The sequence below is a fragment of the Cyprinodon tularosa genome, unplaced genomic scaffold (genome assembly GCF_016077235.1).
Source record: "Cyprinodon tularosa strain WSP-4 unplaced genomic scaffold, ASM1607723v1 ctg4, whole genome shotgun sequence".
NCBI classification, from domain to species: domain Eukaryota; kingdom Metazoa; phylum Chordata; class Actinopteri; order Cyprinodontiformes; family Cyprinodontidae; genus Cyprinodon; species Cyprinodon tularosa.
In genome coordinates this window covers 1495569-1513770 of record NW_024039118.1, presented here as the reverse complement: position 1 = coordinate 1513770, position 18202 = coordinate 1495569, and the positions used below count along the sequence as shown (strand labels likewise).

At 37.6% G+C, this 18202-nt stretch overlaps 1 protein-coding gene across 4 annotated transcripts; it reads left to right on the top strand.

The window, feature by feature from the left end:
- The first annotated feature begins 1394 nt into the window (after positions 1 to 1394).
- Positions 1395 to 11760, top strand: adcyap1a (adenylate cyclase activating polypeptide 1a). Of its 4 annotated transcripts, XM_038297941.1 has the most exons (7): positions 1406 to 1755; positions 1978 to 2079; positions 2478 to 2612; positions 3237 to 3341; positions 3878 to 4012; positions 4494 to 4614; positions 11651 to 11760. In XM_038297941.1, exons 2-7 carry the CDS (start codon positions 1985 to 1987, stop codon positions 11657 to 11659), a joined length of 600 nt encoding a protein of 199 aa, XP_038153869.1. In that variant the 5' UTR covers positions 1406 to 1755; positions 1978 to 1984; the 3' UTR covers positions 11660 to 11760. The 4 variants fall into 4 exon arrangements, with proteins under 4 accessions (XP_038153870.1, XP_038153871.1, XP_038153869.1 ...); XM_038297944.1 differs by lacking the exon at positions 11651 to 11760 and having other exon boundaries at positions 1704 to 1755; positions 4494 to 5106; XM_038297942.1 differs by lacking the exons at positions 3237 to 3341; positions 11651 to 11760 and having other exon boundaries at positions 1395 to 1755; positions 4494 to 5110.
- Positions 11761 to 18202: the final 6442 nt, after the last annotated feature.

The window sequence follows — 18202 nt, the reverse complement described above, 5'->3', positions numbered from 1 at the left end:
CCCCCTCCTCCCCCGTGATCCGGACAAAGATTAAGCGGTAGAAGAAGGATGGATGGATATATATGTTTGACAAAAGACACAATTATGTGTCTGTGCCCAGTCAAGTGACCTGTGTTCTGTTTGTTTTTCTGATGGACTGGCCAACAGGTTGTACACTACCTCTCACCTAATAACCACATGAGATTATTCTCCTCAAACCCTGTATGAATAGTTGGGTATGAATAATAGATTGATGCACAGTGCTTTCTGATGCATCATGAATATTTCCGTGAATTAAAAGATATGAGACATAAGTTATATATCAAAGTCACCTCATGACTTAAGTTATTGGTTTACTGTAGTATCCGAGCATTTCTACAAAATCCATTACCCCAGGTGTAACCACATAGCAAATAGTGACTCAATAACCAAAATAGTTGGTCTTGTCCATCGTAAGTAATGATTTTAACACACCTTTTTATTTTTTAGTACAATGTCTGTAGTGGCTCTAAAACCACAATTTTGGGAGTCAATGGTTTCAGAAAACATCCTGCTATTAAATCCTACTAATATTGTTCAGCATTCAACAGCTCCCAACAAATGTGATACAATTAATTCTTAATATAATAGTGGCATAAGCTAATATTGTTGTTCTTGTATTAAATGCAAAAAATCTCTGAAATACCCTAATGTGTCATAACCAAGGGGAGGCAAGCAGGCTTTATAGATTGAATAAAAAATAAGGAACTCATAAAAACATATGAAGAAGAAATGCTAGTGCTACTAATGAAAATAGTAAATTTATAATATTATGTCCCGCACAAAAAATACTCAATAATCCTTAATTAGATCATCTGTCTCAGCTGCAAGTCAGTTTTGCTGGTGCCACAAAACGGAAAAAAATTTTTCTGTATATGCAGCTACATCATGATAACTTGAATGATTTATAAGCAGAATGATTGTTATATCAACAAGCTTTGTGAGCTTCTGAACAATTTGCTTCAGTATAACGTTTTGTGAAACTTAACAGCTCAAATGTACACATGCAAAAAATATAACTAAAAACAGGGTGATGATAAAATAACTTTTACCCCATACATAGGGGTATTTGTTGCTTTTTCTACTCATTTCAGCACTCCAAGCTCTGAACAGCTCCCGTCCTGCCTACAGCAGCCTCCAAGGCCCATCACATGATCTTATTTATAGCGTGACGTCAGCTGTTGACATTAATTCACAGTTTAATCAATGATGATGTTTGAATTGAAGAGCCGTTTTTTTCTCCTTTCTTTTCTTTTTTTTATGAGCTGGCTCTGGATCTTTCATTGACGCGGAAGACGTCTCATATGGGACAGAGGTAAGGAGGGGTGAGGGCGGCAGGGCTGATGACGCAGCCACCCACCCCCACACCCCACCTCCAACTCTAACTCCCACCCCTTTCCCCTACAAGATAAGTGTCAAAAGACGAGCCTTGCGAATCCATGGATTAAAAAACCAAAAGGGGACTTAACTTCACACAACTCTGAAAAGTTTTCCCAGAGATAGCAGCTGCTGCTGTGGTGATTTTCGTCCCGTTCATGAGCTGCTAAAAATAAAAGTCCCTGAGAGCTGAGCTGAGGGCGCACGGTCTGCAGCACAATCCCAACAAGGACGCAAAGGAAAGCCTTCACACAGAAAGATAGAGAGAGGTAACGGAGAGTGAGAGAGACTGAGATAGAGATCCTATCTCACTCTCCCAGTTGAGGTCCTCGGAAGATCGTGCGCATCGTCTCGAAACTGGTAAGAAAGGTGTTTTTACGCTGCGTAAAAGTTAAAAGATTTTGGTAAAAAAAAAAAAAAGGTCTTCCCTTTTATTTATTCTTTTTATCTTAGAAAGTTATGTGTTATAAATACAATTTTAACTCAAACGCATCAAATTATATTCTTATAGCACTCACCTTTACAAAAAGAAGCCCTGTTCGGTTGATTTTTATATTTGCTTGTTTTTATTTTTTTCCACAGCAGGACAATGTCTAAAGCAACTTTAGCACTGCTCATCTATGGAATCATAATGCATCACAGCATCAACTGCTCACCCGTAGGAATAAGCTTTCCAAGTATAAGGTAAGTGTCTATTTTTGTACTTTTTATAGCTAGAATTGATAAGAATCAATTTACTGTACAAATGGAGGAGATAACCAGAAGCTATGTTTGTGAGTGTTACAGCTTATTACAGGATAATATCACCTGACAGAAAATCTATAGGGCAGAGATGCATTTACCAGGGAGTGGAGGTAATGTAATTGAAGCTGCTGCCGCAAAGCCTCAGGCTGACCTGGCAATTAATCGATCAATCTATCAGGTGGAATAATTAATAGAAATTAAGCTGGAGAAAAATGGATCCCAGTAAACAGATATGATAAATTATTTTCTCTTCTCTTTTCTAAGGTAAACTTAAAAAAAAAAAAAACTTATTTTGTTCAGCTTCTATTTTTTTCCCCTTCTTAAAACACGAAATTTAGACCTGAAAGAGAGGTTTATGATGAGGGCGGCAACTCCTTACCATCCCTGGATTATGATGGAGATCAGTTGGAGGTGAGAAGCCCCTCTTCTGTCGCAGATGACGTCTTCGCCATGTTCTACCCATCAGAAAAAAGGTAATGTTTTAACAAAACTAGTGAAACCTACTCCTCCATTGCTGTATGACACATCTGTATGTCTTTTCTGTATTTCTGTTCATGTACATGTTCCGCGTGAATCTATGTATTGTCAAAATGTTTCCTCCTTTTTTCAGTTCCCCTTAAGATGTACTAAATAGGTTATATATATATTTATATATATATACAGAGAGAGAAAAAGAGAGAGAGAGAGAGATAAAATCCATCCATCCATCCATCCATCCATCCATCCATCCATCCATCCATCCATCCATCCATCCATCCATCCATCCATCCATCCATCCATCCATCCATCCATCCATCCATCCATCCATCCATCCATCCATCCATCTCTCTCTCATTTCTTCTATATTATTAAAAGTACATTTTTTTGTTGTTTTTTTTTTTAATCTATAATATGTAGAATACTAAGAATACTAAATCTAATACTTCTCAAGGTTTCAAGCATTTTTGCCAACTTTTTTTTATTAAAAAATTGTTTTCAATTTTACCAAATGATCAAATCATTGGAGGGATAATTGCTGCCCTGCAGTGTCTTAATATGTGCTGTTGCGTTACGTGTTTGTGGTGATTTTTACTGTTTGGCTATTTATATCATCCCAGAATGGAAAGGCATGCAGACGGCATGTTTAATAAAGCCTACAGAGAAGCGCTGGGTCAGTTATCAGCCAGGAAATACCTTCATTCTCTGATGGCAAAACGTGTAGGGTAAGAATATTTTTTTGTATGTCCCTTTTTTCCTTTCTAATTCTTGTCTTCTGTGGGTCTTTGTTTCTTTGTGCTGGGTCTTTGGATCATAGCTCATGCTCTATGTATGTCTGTGGTGTCATTTTGTTTCCCTCTACATGATGCCACCCCCCACCTCTTCTTACTAAATCAAGTCTTCATGAAATGGCGAGGTAGAGCAGAAAAATGCTTTCATAATCAACTTTGGAAGAGTTTTGTTTCTAGGCGGGCTAGTGCTAAAAAAGGAGGGAAGAATTAAGTTAAACAGTTTTAAATTTATTTCCCAGTGAATAATTTATAGGACTAAATCCCAGAGGCTTTTAATTGGAAGGAGGTGGGTGGATAGTTTGTGGAAAATGCAGATGGAAATCTTTGCTCTCAGTTTGAATTCTTTATGAAAGGTTTTCTCTTAAGAATTTCATTCAACTATGTTTAGTATTCCCTTTTTAGCGTAACTAAAAACCATATGTGGCCATCACATCACCTCTGTGACATGCTCACCGTTGTGTCTCTTACAGTGGGGGAAAAACACTGGATGACAGCTCAGAACCCCTCTCTAAGCGACACTCAGACGGGATCTTCACAGACAGCTACAGCCGCTACAGGAAGCAAATGGCTGTCAAGAAATACCTGGCGGCAGTCCTGGGGAAAAGGTACAGACAGAGAATTAGAAACAAAGGACGACGGATGGCATATTTGTAGCATCTCCCACTAAGCCTCCTGAGTATACAGAAACACCCCCGCCAAAAAAAAAATCTATGTGTTCAGCCCCAGATGAAGTCATTTTGGAGATTTTACCAATCAGTGGATCGCTTTTTGTGTTCCTAAAACATGTATTTATGTATGAAGTAAGCCATTAAATGAATATTTTGATAATATTGTTTCCATTTTGTACTCAGAGCACTTAAAGATTTAAGTATTTCCAATGTGGACCAATTTTTGTTAATTTAAAGAGAGAAAATTGTCTCTTGTTTACCATGAAAATCTGTTCCAACAATTCTGTCTTTTAAACTTTTAGCAAAGACGTAGAAACAAGAGTGAAATAAACAGTTTAAAAGACAATCAATGCATTAAATGCTGCTTTTTGTCCCTGAAACATGACATTAAGAGTTTAGTTGTTTTTATTCACAACAGCCTTGAAGACATAGGTTTTCACCATGTCCTACAAGTGATAGACTTTGATGCCCTCCCGGACGGGGATGAGCTTGACGCTTTTTTGGGAAACTGGCTGAAACAGTTTTCTCCCGAATTTGCGGTGAGTTTCCGGCTCTTCCCGAGGATGGGACTTCTCAAGTCTCTCCTTTTTTATTTCTTTGTTCTTTTCTTTCTTCTCACTTTGTGAAGTTGTTTTAGTTTCTTGAATCCAGCTTTTCTTTAACCTCATCTGTGCTCCTCTCCTAAATTATAAACTAACTTCTATGACAGTCAAGAAGAAAAGCTGTTAAAGATGACTGAGCCAAAGAGATCTGTAAATCTGTCTTAAAGTATAAGCTTGAAGGTTAGATTGTTTTAAGTAGGGTTGTAAGTGGGGTTATTATCCATCATAGTTCACTTATCTATTACCAAAAGACACTGTATCGCATTGAGTTTGTTGAGAAGTGAATAAATCCTTTGAGCAGTTGAAGGGTTTGGCCGCTCAAATTACGTTTTGTTTATTTAAAGCAGAAGGTTGTGCATTTGCTCCTCTGTTCCATATGCAGGTATTTTTCAGTTGGACAAAAACAATTATTTTGAAAGATATAATCTCAAAAAAAAAAATAAAATACTTGAGGGTTTTTTTAAGCCTGACATTTGAATTTAGCAGGACTTATGATATTATAGACCAATTTAAACATATCCACTTTTTACTTGGGAACCAAAAAATGTGAAGGATCTATTTTATGTTATCCTGACTTTGTTTTTATTAAAGTTCAAATGCTTGCAGATGCTCGGAAAATAAATGGAAAGGGTGATGAGTGTTCATGAAAACACTAGCAACAGTTGCTTGGGAAAATCTGTAGCCTAGACCAGCTTTAGTCATTGATAGGATAGTCTCCCTTGGAAATCAAATCTGGTGTTAACAGTTGCTAAGTAAGGCATGTAGCTGCTGACATATCCATAAGTTGGTAAAATACATCAATGCTGAATTTGCATAATTGGCAGGATGCACGTAACTGTAATAGATGGTGTATGGAAAGCCAGCAACCAAATTAGATTAACAAGAAAAACAATTCTCCCTAGGATTCTCTGATTTCTGAATACTTCAATTGCATCTCTTCTCTGTTATCTGACACACACCCAGAATTATTTGGCTTAATCTCTTTAAGGATTGGGCTGCTTTGTGAGATTTGAGCTTAATGGCTGGCAGTAACTATTGCTCACTGAAAAGAATAGGAAAAGTATAATTCATATAGCTTTGACACCACAACAAACCAAAATAAGATTTCTTTTCAGTTACATTTAAAAAAGACTAAGTTGTTAGGTAGACAACACTTGTCATGTTATATAACACCCTCTGGAACATTATAGGCTTTGCTAAATTGCTCATTCAAATCACAGAGACAGTGTAGATGTAAATGTGATCAGGAGCTGACAAAAAGAAACTCAAAATATAGTGGTAAAAATGAAAGAGACCAAGACAGAACCTAAAGAGAACCCGAGAGATGGCCAAAACTTCAAACCCTACAAAACTAATAAAGCATTCCAGGTAATGTAAACAATTCTCACATTTGAGACTAAAAAAGTTCCGGAGTCTTTGGACTAATTAGATTGTTCCCTAAAAGTGTATTTTGTCAGGATAATATGTTCCTCAAAGAAATTGTAATTCTGCTGTATTAAAACCATTCAATCACTTTCAGGGTGCTCTGTCATGTTACAACATTTTTTACTAATTTGATTATCTGAACAGAATTCCCAACACTAAAGCAGGGCTAACCAGGTTTTGTTTAGTTCTAAAAAAAATGGTATCTAAACCAGATGTATTTTTATCATCTATTTCTAATCAACTCCTGCGACTTGGCTTGTATAGCCATAAAAACATTTAAATCTACAAAAAGTGTAATACATAAGCATCTTGTTCTGCTCCTTGAACTCTGCTGAGATGCTAGTCTTCTAATGCCAATCTAAACTTGTTTCATCTATATTTAATATGAGCCCCTGATTGGTCCTTTTAAAAGCTTTTTTTTTCTTTGTGGTTTCCGCTTAATAATTTAAAGAGCAGTTCTTCAAGGTTATAACCACTGAAAAACAAGTGCTTCATTTTCAACATTGTAATTTGAATTGACTAGTGGTTTAGCTGCGTGCTGCCTTGTGTCCAGCCCACTGCTTCATGGCTGCAGCTGAGTCTGCCCTGAAAAAATTAGATGGAGTGAATCTAGACTAACTTGCATTGTCCTTTGTGTGTTCTCTTCACATTCTGAGGCTGACTTTTCCAAAAAAAATTTGTCAGAAATATAACAGCAATGTCCCCTAATTTCAGAATTATTTAGCCTCCTTATCACTACCACTCATGAAAAAGTAAAATGTTGCAAAAATTGCCTGCAGAAAATAATATACAGTGCTCTTGTGAGCTGTGTATTTGGGTCTTACAGCTTTGCATTGCTTACTTCATTTACCATACAAATTAAAAAAAAAAAAAATAGGAAATTTCCACTGTTACCTTGAGCTTGGGTGTGATATAATTCCTAGCTCTCAGCTCCAACTTCAGACGCAAATAGAACAATATATATTTTTCAGCTCTGAAAATGTCGACAATTCCCTTTAGTCAAAATAAGCATAACAGAAGCTATATTGAAATGGCAAATAACTTAAACATGTAAACATTATGCTGAATAAACAATGGATTTATGATAAGAGTTTCAAAAATTAATACACAAATTTATAGTATTAGGGGTTATTTTAATATATGATGTGTTTAAATATGGTCGTCATAATAATTATAAAATTTATTTGAAAACGCTGTTCAAACTGAACACATTGTAATCATTTTACAAATCACAATGAATCATGATAAACAGAAACAACAGAGAACAACAACCTGCACTTACAATGTGTAGATCTTCTGCAACAGATGTGTTTTGAGTTTCAACTTGAGGCGAGAGTGTTAGTATTGAACATTTCTTGAGGAGGAGGGTTTTAGAGCTTGGGAGCATAGCTGGAAAAAGCTTTCCTCCCCATGGTGCTGAAACGATAGGGACGAACAGTAGGGTGAATGGAAGAGGAGGATCTAAGGATGCAGGCGGGAGTAGCGATGTGAATGAGATCAGAGGGGTAGGGGGGACTGAGTGGATAGCCTTGACTGTGTACAGAGGGATTTTGAAATCTATTCTGAATCTAACTGGTAGCCGGTGGAGCTACTGATTGTATGCAGCTTAATTCTGTGCCACTCGAAGCTTACAGAGTGATTTTGGAGGAAGATGAAAGAGAAGAGAGTAGTCAATGCAAAAGGTGACAAGGCTAGGATGGATAAATACTAATGCAGAGTACAAGAAAATGGAGCGATGATGTTCAATATTTGGTAAATGAAAATATGCAGACCGGGTGCTGCTATTGATGTGAGAGGTGAAGGATAGAGTGCTATGGAGAATGGAATCTAAACACTTGACTTAAGGTGAAGAGGAGACCATGGACTCAACAACTGGGAGAGAGAAAGGGTCAAAAATATGGAACATATAGATTTGTGCTCTATCTTTACTGATGGAAAATTACAAACTGAACTCTTGATACTGAGAACACTGACAGCTTCTTTAGATTTCACAGAAAAAGCATTGCATCATTGTCCTAAAAGAATAAAATACTGTAACTTCTACTTTGTGGATCCCGATACATATCCACTATTTACACAGACAGCCCATCAAAACTGACACAAACATGAAAAGACCTGATGGTTCACAAAATCTGCTTAATTTTCCTTGTCCTTATGAATTGGTGTTACATACATGTAAGATATCATGTAAATCATGTAAAAGCTATGAGCAGAGTATGTGCCTTACAGATAATGGACAGTTTAAAAGTAAGAAAAAGTTTAAACAATGAATATCTATAACTATAACTGCCTATAAACAAGCAAACCTAAACATAATCTACTTGAATAGTTGCAGATGCTGATTTCTTGTTAAAATAATTGTAAAGAAAGACCTAAGCTACAGTTAGAAACTAAATGAGAGATCAAAATAGTAACAGCAGGGAAGGCAGCAGAGTAGGACAAAGTAGCTGCTCTTTGGATTCTCTCAGTTTTCCATAAATTCAATGTGATGTAAACTAATTAGAACTTAAGACATGCTCACTGAATTATGTTCATACTATCTTTTTGCATTTGGACATTGCAAAATATGAGATTTGACAGGAGGAGCAGAGTACTTTTGAGGTTTTCCTCACCTATTTTCCCCACTTCAACGGTGTTCATAGAGAGAACCTCTACCTCTGACTCATGTTAAGTGCCAATGTTGTGTATCTATCAACTTCAAGGTAATGTGTTTGGAGATTTTCTCCCATCTTTCTTTCCATTTAATAAGTATCAATTGCATTTCAAAAGCAAACAAGAAGCAGAAAAAACAAAACAAAAAAAAAAATACAAAGAAATGATACTTGTTACATGGTTTTCTCCATCTGTGTGTTCTGTGTAAGGGACATACAAGGTGGTTTGAACTCTAATCTATTGTGCTTCCCTATTTTCTGTCATGTGAACCGCTGTACAAACTTCAAGCAGACTGCATGATTAAAGTAATTACACCAGCTCATTGCATCTGTGCAGACAACTAGATGGTTTTGCTTGCTTTCTGACTTCTACATACATACATATCTACTACTGCTGGATGATTTTTGTTCTTTTCACCTCACTCACACTGCTACACAAGTTGTGTGTTAACCCTTGTCATGAATGTACTTTGCTCCTGGTAATAATATCTCAAATTGATGCAATCTATTAAAGTTTATTTTGGTTACTTTTTAATGTTAATTTTAAAGAAGAGGTTGTATCTCATAATTTCTGGTTGCACAGAGGGAAAAAAAGCTGTCCTGATAAATCACAATTCGAGGAAGAAAAGCACATAAACTAAGATAAGCAGACAATAAATTTGGTTTTTAAGCAAAGCTAACCAAGTCATTACTTGCTTACAGGTGCATATCAGTAAGTTACAATTTCACAGAGACCACTTTATTCAAGATTAAATGTATATTTCACATAGTAGGAAAAAAGAAAACTTACCCATGAGGGTTGCTCAGAGGATATGCCACTAAAGCACATTGCTCAAAAATGCCTGTCATTTGGAAAGTGCTGTAATCAATATGCAATGACAGTTGAGTGGAAGTAAAAGTGTATTCAAAACTGGTGCACACACAACTGGGGTAATGTAGCACAGAGCTATATACACTCACCGACCACTTTATTAGGTACACCTGTCCAACTGCTCGTTAACACTTAATTTCTAAGCAGCCAATCACATGGCGGCAACTCAGTGCATTTAGGCATGTAGACATGGTCAAGACAATCTCCTGCAGTTCAAACCGAGCATCAGTATGGGGAAGAAAGGTGATTTGAGTGACTTTGAACGTGACATGATTGTTGGTGCCTGAAGGGCTGGTCTTAGTATTTCAGAAACTGCTGATCTACTGGGATTTTCACGCACAACCATCTCTAGGGTTTACAGAGAATGGTCCGAAAAAGAAAAAACATCCAGTGAGCGGCAGTTCTGTGGGCGGAAATGCCTTGTTGATGCCAGAGGTCAGAGGAGAAAGGCCAGACTGGTTTGAGCTGATAGAAGGGCAACAGTGACTCAAATAACCACCCGTTACAACCAAGGTGGGCAGAAGAGCATCTCTGAACGCACAGTACGTCGAACTTTGAGGCAGATGGGCTTCAGCAGCAGAAGACCACACCGGGTGCCACTCCTTTCCGCTAAGAACAGGAAACTGAGGCTACAATTTGCACAAGCTCATCGAAATTGGACAATAAAAGATTGGAAAAACGTTGCCTGGTCTGATGAGTCTCGATTTCTGCTGCGACATTCGGATGGTAGGGTCAGAATTTGGCGTCTACAGCATGAAAGCATGGATCCATCCTGCCTTGTATCAATGGTTCAGGCTGGTGGTGGTGGTGTCATGGTGTGGGGAATATTTTCTTGGCACTCTTTGGGCCCCTTGGTACTAATTGAGCATCGTTGCAATGCCACAGCCTACCTGAGTATTGTTGCTGACCATGTCCATCCCTTTATGACCACAATGCACCCAACTTCTGATGGCTACTTGCAGCAGGATAATGCGCCATGTCATAAAGATGGAATCATCTCAGACTGGTTTCTTGAACATGACAATGAGTTCACTGTACTCAAATGGCCTCCACAGTCACCAGATCTCAATCCAATAGAGCATCTTTGGGATGTGGTGGAACGGGAGATTCGCATCATGGATGTGCAGCCGACAAATCTGCGGCAACTGTGTGATGCCATCATGTCAATATGGACCAAACTCCCTGAGGAATGCTTCCAGCACCTTGTTGAATCTATGCCACCAAGAATTGAGGCAGTTCTGAAGGCAAAAGGGGGTCCAACCCGTTACTGGCATGGGGTACCTAATAAAGTGGCCGGTGAGTGTATATATAAATAATTTCCAAGGTTTTTTGACTGACAAGCTTTGAGCTTGTCTTTAATGCTGGATCTGCTGTGTCTTGTGTTCCTCTTGACTTATAGTAGATTCAGATTTGGGTTTAGGTCAGGCCAGTGATATTGTGGTCATCAAACAATGAAACCAGCAACAGTCTTTTTTTTCTTTCTTATCCCAATTCAGGAGTGGCTTAACACAAAGAACGTGAGACTTGCAGCCTACATTCTAAATATATATATTGTATTTGGTGGCTCTGTAAGCTTTGATTTAAGCTGCAGTTAAGGCAATTTAATTCTCAACATTTTAAGTGCATTAATCATCTCATGTTCACAGGGTTTCAGAACTTCTTTTTGATATACCTTTATCTTCCACTCAACTTTTTCCTAATTATGCTCCCTTACAACACTATGAGAGCAGCAGCATTATTCACATTGTCTTTAAAAGACACCCTTTTTGTGTTAAAAATCTTCAAATGTATTTTTTTATTTCATGTGCAGTTAGATATCGCTAATCTAGATTAAAATACACAAAAAAAAACTGCTTAAGATATATAAAAATATCTCTAAATTGAATCCCTAACATTGACAAACTCTTTGATGGTATTCTAATTCATGGAGATGCACCTGCTTAGGACCATTAAGAGAACAGGGTTAAAGTTTTGCTGTCCCTATGTTTTTGTATCAATCTTTCTTTGCTTCTGCATTTCCCTCCAGGCTTTGTGACGCAGGGGAGCAGTTTGCAGCTGTGGTGCCTTGCATCGACTCTAAAAAAAAAAAAAAAAAAAACACAAAAAAAAAAATATAAAAAATGAATTGCCATGAATCACGAATGGCTATTTAGTGGCCCTACAATGCTGCACATCTTTGGCTCACGCTTCATTGTCATTTTTGGTTGTTGTCCTCCTTGTGTTCCAGGTGTTTGATATGATCTTTAGCAGCTTAGGCGTCCAGGTGTTCTGCTTGCACTGCTTTTTGTTCTGCATTCTGTTTTAGAAATCTAGGTTTTTGTGAAAAAAGCAGGGGAAGGAGAAGATGACAGCTCCTCCATGAAAAATGACATATATGATAATGAAAGCGCCAATAGCCTTACCAATTGAGTTAATCTTCAGAGATATATACATATATATAGATATATATATATTTACTGTGTGGAAAGTGAATCGTAGATTACTTTAAGAGTCAAGTCAATAAATGTTTCAAAAAGGTGTTGTAAGATTTGTATGAATAAAATTTTGTAAACAATGAATATTTTTGTCCAATCTTTGAAGCTAATAATACCTCAAGCTGGGAATTTATCTAAAGATATGCAGCCTTTTAGTGAACATGTCCCTTCTGCTACTTGTATGAGGTCTTACTAAAGAAAATCAGAAAGATCAGAGAGGAATTGTGAATCAAGCTTCACTCTTCAAAACATTGCAACTTAGAGTAACACACCAAACATTTAAGTGAAAGTGATAATTTGCCTTGTGTGGATGATATGGAGGCTCAGGATCTTAGATATAATCAGCAAACCAACAATAAAAAGGGGAAAGAAAGGATTTAAAGACTGTCAGTGACTCAGTGGTTTTTGGCGAATGAGTGTTGACACCAGTTGGCCGGGTGTCTGCCTCCCCATGGGACAGCATGAGTAAAAGGGAGACGTGGGAGGGATCACCCAGCCCACGCCACACACTGCCTTGGTGCACTTTACACCTACCCTCCTGCAGCAGGCGCCGCTGAGGGCCTGCAGTGCCTGGAGGAACAGTCTGTCATGCTCGGCACAAGGGAAGAGAGCAACATTATAGAGCAGAAGAGGCTAAATATGCAGACAAGAGTGGACACATGCATGTAAAACTGCATTTTTTTATTTTTATTTACAAATGGTAAGGACTTGCAGTCCAAGATACCTACTAGAAAAAGAAAATGCATTTGCACTTTTTATATCTGCTCCATTTTTTATTTATTCAGTGACCTGTTCTTTTATATTTCCAAACCAAATTTTAAATATCATAGAGCTTCCAGAGTAAAACAAAAATCATTGTTGAAAGAATGAATGCTTTTATGATGTGAAATTGCTATCCAGGCCAGGCTGGACCTGTTTGAAAATATCATTACCTCCCTTGTTAAGTCATCAATCATCTTTGATTAACCAAGTTAAAGGCCGGCTCATATCAAGCCAAACTCACACCTGATTACTTTTCTAGAATATAAAAGATAACTTAAATAGAACCATTCTGACAACAGGAAGCAGGCTTAACGTTTTGAAAACAGCAAAGCCACATTTCACAATGCAAGTCTCCAAGAAAAGATTTGAAACATTACTGACATCATTGAGTATCAAAGGCATTTCCCAGGCTTTACGAATGAGGTGAGAGCTACATTATTATGCAGAAAAAAAAAGAAAACAAACAAAGAGTGATTAACCTTCTCGAAAAAAAAAAAATCACCCACTTCAATGACCTTGCCATCATTTAACACTAAATAAGATAGCAACTCTGAAAACTGATATAAAATTTCGGAGTAAGGACCTGGTTGATGACATAAAGTGACAATGAGAAAAGTTTTTGTTGCAATTTGGGGAGGGAAACTAAGGGTTGAATGTTCAAAAGTTGTAACTATTAACTGGCTTTGGACTAATCAGTAAGTCATGCTGTAAGATTGTTGCTACTCCTCGTCCAGAATTTCTGGATATACGAACATGTAAATAAATAGAGGAACTTTCCTAATTTATGATAATCGTGCTGCAGCCAAGTTTCTATAAGACAACGTAAATCTATTTGATTATCACAAATCTGTCAAATGGGGGTGGAGGTTTGACAGGACTGAAATGCAGACACAAAAACTGGAAGGGTTTCTTGAAGATTTAATTAACCAAAAGTTCAACAGAAGTAGAAACCAAAACATAAATCCACAAAATCTACAAAGACTGAGAACCTGGAATACTCACAAGAAGGGGGCAAAGATTGACTGAACAGGAGGAGAATATATTGGAGAAAGAAACAAAGACCAGATTGGGAGCAGGTGTGAAGAGAGGCAAGAAGGGAGGTAGGGAAAAGGAGACTGACACAAGAGGGCAAACAAGAAATATCTAGAAACTCAAATACAATCAGAAATAACTACAACACAAAAATGGAAATAAGACCAATGAAAACTCAGAGATAAAACTTGAACAGAACCAAAACTATGACAAAATCAAGTCCATAACTAACAGTCTTTTTGAAAAAAGAGATCTTATGTCAAATAAACCACATTTCATTGTTTTTATTTTCCCCCCTGAATGGAGTAATATTAATATTCATCAAATTATAACGATTTTCTCCTTTAGGATTCTTTTTTGTTGTTATTTGATTTTGGTCATGGGCAAGACCCTGTCTGGATGGAGTTTCAATTGGAGTAATGAGTGGGTAGAGAATCTGCGAGCGGTGTCTTCAAATGCGACTCGCTTCCTAGTCTCCACCCTGGGTTGTCAGGGTTTTGGAGAACTAATAAATTTCGCCATATTCCAAGAAAGAAGACCTGCCTCATCCAAAGCGGGATTGATTCGGTCTCCATTGGCGTAACTTGGGTGAAATTACTAACAGGGCGAATAAAAATCTTAACATATCTAACCTTAATCTTAGCCAGGAGTTTCAGGTAGGTTTTGATGCCATTCAGGCATGTTTCAAACATTTGACAATGGCCCCTGGTGTCCTAATACCATGTTTCTGACTATGGAACAGCCAATTACCAGAGTTGGCATCCTAGTGGGTGTGTTACTGAGAGGGGAAAATCGGTTTGAAACATGGACATGTTGGTGGTGACCAATGGGCAAAGATCTAGGACTACACTTTCATTCGGTAAATACACCTGTATAGGTTTGTCGATTAAAAACCTTAAAGTTCTTACTGCTGAACTCTCATCTGAAGTTGGTGCTAGAATCACGCATTAATTGTTTATCCATTGAGATCCTGCATAGATGGTCGGAAGCCCTCAGATTGAAAACATGATAATAAACATAAGGGGTGCAACACCGTTTTGTTGATACAAAGTTAAAGCTAAATTATTTTAAAGGCTGTATAACTGAACAACAGTGATCATCAAGAACTTAAAAAACACTTTTTACAGCCGATGCGGTATTACTATAGGTATTATATAACAACTGAATTCTGGTTTAACTTGAAGCCTTCATGTTGTAGCTTTACATTTAATCAATATATATTTTCGTGTTTTGGGTTAAGTTCTTACAGCACTGACTCCACCTCAGTGAATATAGGGCTTCTTCATATCTCAGAACAGTAAATGCAACAGGCAACATTAGATGCTAACTTACAACTGCAAAAGCAAGTGTTAATACCAACAAAGTAACTATTCCAAGAGTTGAGCTGGGATGAGCTCTAAGTTCTGTCTGCATGGCTGATGTTCTCAGAAAGGAGCTTGAAATTAAAAAAGAGCTTTTTGGACTGACGTAAAGGGTTTTGCTTGGTAGTCTTCACAATTAAGGCAATAAGTTACATTCCTTGTGGCTATTATGTCCAACAAGAATCAGTTCGGCACAAACCCAGAACATCAGCTCAAAAAATAACCTGAGGAATTATGCCCGAAGTGGACTAAATGCAGATCAGTTTAAGGATTCTGACTGGCCAAAAGGACTCGGCCTTCTTTTGGCGCAAAACCGTCAACAAAACAAAAGATTGGTGGATGGAGTTAATTCAGAATATCCAGAACTTTGCAAAATCCATTGTCATTGACTCATAACAAAAAAACAGTAACTTCATTTATAGATCGCTTAGCGAAATTCTCGGATTGGTTCAGAGCATTCAAAACCATTGCAAGGCTGAAGAGATGGTTCAATGATTTAAAAAGACTTCAATTAAGAACGAATGAGGCAACTTCTCTGGAAGAGAGAGAGGAAGAATAGATTCACATAATGAGGTTGGTGCAAGAGGATGCCTTTGCAGATGACATTCACAGAATCAAATGCCATGACATTCAGTCTCTCAGTAACCACAACAAGCTACACAAATGAAATGCCTTTTTGGGTAAGAACAATGTTCTTAGGGTGGGAGGAAGACTGACATCTGAATTTACTCTACACCATGATGTGGAAACATCTAGGTATTCTTCCCAAGAAATCACACATCTTATCCCTGCTTATCAAACATAAGCATAAGTGTTCTCCAACAACAAGGAAGTGGGATGACCATAAATCATTTTTGGGAAAACCAAATGCATGTCATAGGAAGTGGAAATGCAGTTTCTTCACACTCATACCAATGTGTAATGTGCACAAAACACAGAAGGTCAACAGATGTTTAGCAAATAGCAAACTTACCTGAAAAGAGAACAGAGGCATCTCCTGCCGGTACCTACAGTGATCAATACTGCTTCAGACTCTTCCTTGTCAAATATAGAAGGAAGGAATTAAAGCAGTATAGATACTGTTTATCTGTCTCTAGCCCAGAGCTGTGCGTATAAAGCACATGATGATTTGACAACAGATGCCTTTATGAATGCATTAAGAACACTTATTGCAATTAGAGGAGAATTAAATCAGCTTAGATTTCACCAGGAAACAAACTTTGCGGGTGCGAGGAGAATTTATAGTTACTCAACACTAAGGATTCATGCAAAGCAACAAGAAATTAGTTGCTAGTAACGTATGTTCCTCCTGCAAATCATTTGGTAGGAATATGGAAACACCGTCATTTTGAAAGATGCTGGTGCCCCATGGAACAAGTGTTAACTTACCAAGTTGGTGGAAATATATCCAAGTGCTGATGGGATGGAGCAAAAGCTCAAGTTAAGACTCAACGAGACAATGGTTATTAAAGAGAAACCACACACCAGAGTAATTTGTCTTGAGAGACCTATTCACAAAGCAGTGACATCAATTGAGTCAACCCTAGTTATGTAATGAAGTACATAACATAGGAAACATTTTTTGTCCATAACAACACCTTCAACCCCCCAAAGTGTGTAAGAGTATAAGTTTTGTTGTTCAAGTATTTTCAAAATACTAGTTAATTTAATAAGTTTTGTAAGTAAATAAATAATTAATAATAATAATTTATAACATTTTAACTTTATTGATCTCATACTGGAGAAATGCACCTCTGAATGTTTTACCCATCCCCTTGGAAAGCAGTGGGCTGCCCCTGTGCAGTGCCTGGGGAGCAGTGAGCGGTTAAAGGTCTTGCTCAGAGACCCAGAGTCCAGGCTGTGGGGATCGAACCCGGTACTTGCAACCTTCTCAAATCATAAGCGGACTGTTCTAACCATTAGACCAACACTCCCCTAAATAAATATATCCCACTCTTTGTTTATCTAAGTTAAAATCTATTTGTTTTTACATTTCATCCAGCACAAAATTATATAAGTTTGTGTATTCAAAAAAATAAAATACTCATTGCTGAACTCTTGTGCAAAGTTGGTGCTAAAATCATGCCTAAACTGTTATTAGATCCGGCAAAGACAGACTGTTAGCATGGACATGAGAAACACAGTTCTTTTGTTACAAAACGGAAGCTAAATGAAGCACCAGAGTAATCTACAGTGACTTTGAACCTCTTTTCGTGACAATTATACAACGAGGTATATGTTCAATTTGTCTTTTGTTTCTCATTACAGCTGAATGATGGTTGTATTTGTAACCTTCATTTTATGGGTTACATATATTTTGATGTTTGGGGCATTTGACATGATGGTGGTGTTAAGATATTAAGCTGTGTCTTGTTTGGACTTAATTTTCAATTCAATTCAATTCAGTTTATTTATGTAGCGCCGAATTCACAACACATGTTATCTCAAACTTAATGAAGACATTGTTGTGAATAAATGCCTGTTTCAAAGAAAAGAGAGATTGACTTAAAGGTCCACATATTACACAGTTCTCTGGGTGATGCTTACCTTTTTTAAGTTGCAAAGGCAATAATCACAAAAGCTGCAACTTCGTTTTTCCTTCAAAACACAACAATATTGGTATGGGATGAATGTCTGTACTGTTAAATAATCCTGCAACGGCTCTTTTGGCTACCCCTGTGTGCTTGAGTGCGTGATGACCCCCACTCAGACATGAAGGCATTGCTTTGATTTTTTGTGGCTGAGTCTTAGGCTCTCAGCAGAGCTCACAGTGAGGATGATCAATGGGACTGATCTGATTCCTCCGGCCCGTGCCAGACCCTTTCTTAACCTTGCTAACCCAATCAGCTACTGTTGCCCAGCAACTAGTCCCAGGAGGATGCACTGGGAGTGGGTGGTGTGCTGGTGGCCTCTGTGAGCATTAAAAGATCACAGAGGATGTATTTCTCT

What these genes read in the sequence shown, in the direction of transcription:
- adcyap1a (XM_038297944.1), top strand. Translation starts at nt 1,985, where the DNA reads ATGTCTAAAGCAACTTTAGCACTGCTCATCTATGGAATCATAATGCAT. An exon ending in TTCTACCCATCAGAAAAAAG is followed by an intron (nt 2,613 to 3,236) that starts GTAATGTTTTAA and finishes ATATCATCCCAG; the next exon opens with AATGGAAAGGCATGCAGACG. An exon ending in CTGATGGCAAAACGTGTAGG is followed by an intron (nt 3,342 to 3,877) that starts GTAAGAATATTT and finishes TGTCTCTTACAG; the next exon opens with TGGGGGAAAAACACTGGATG.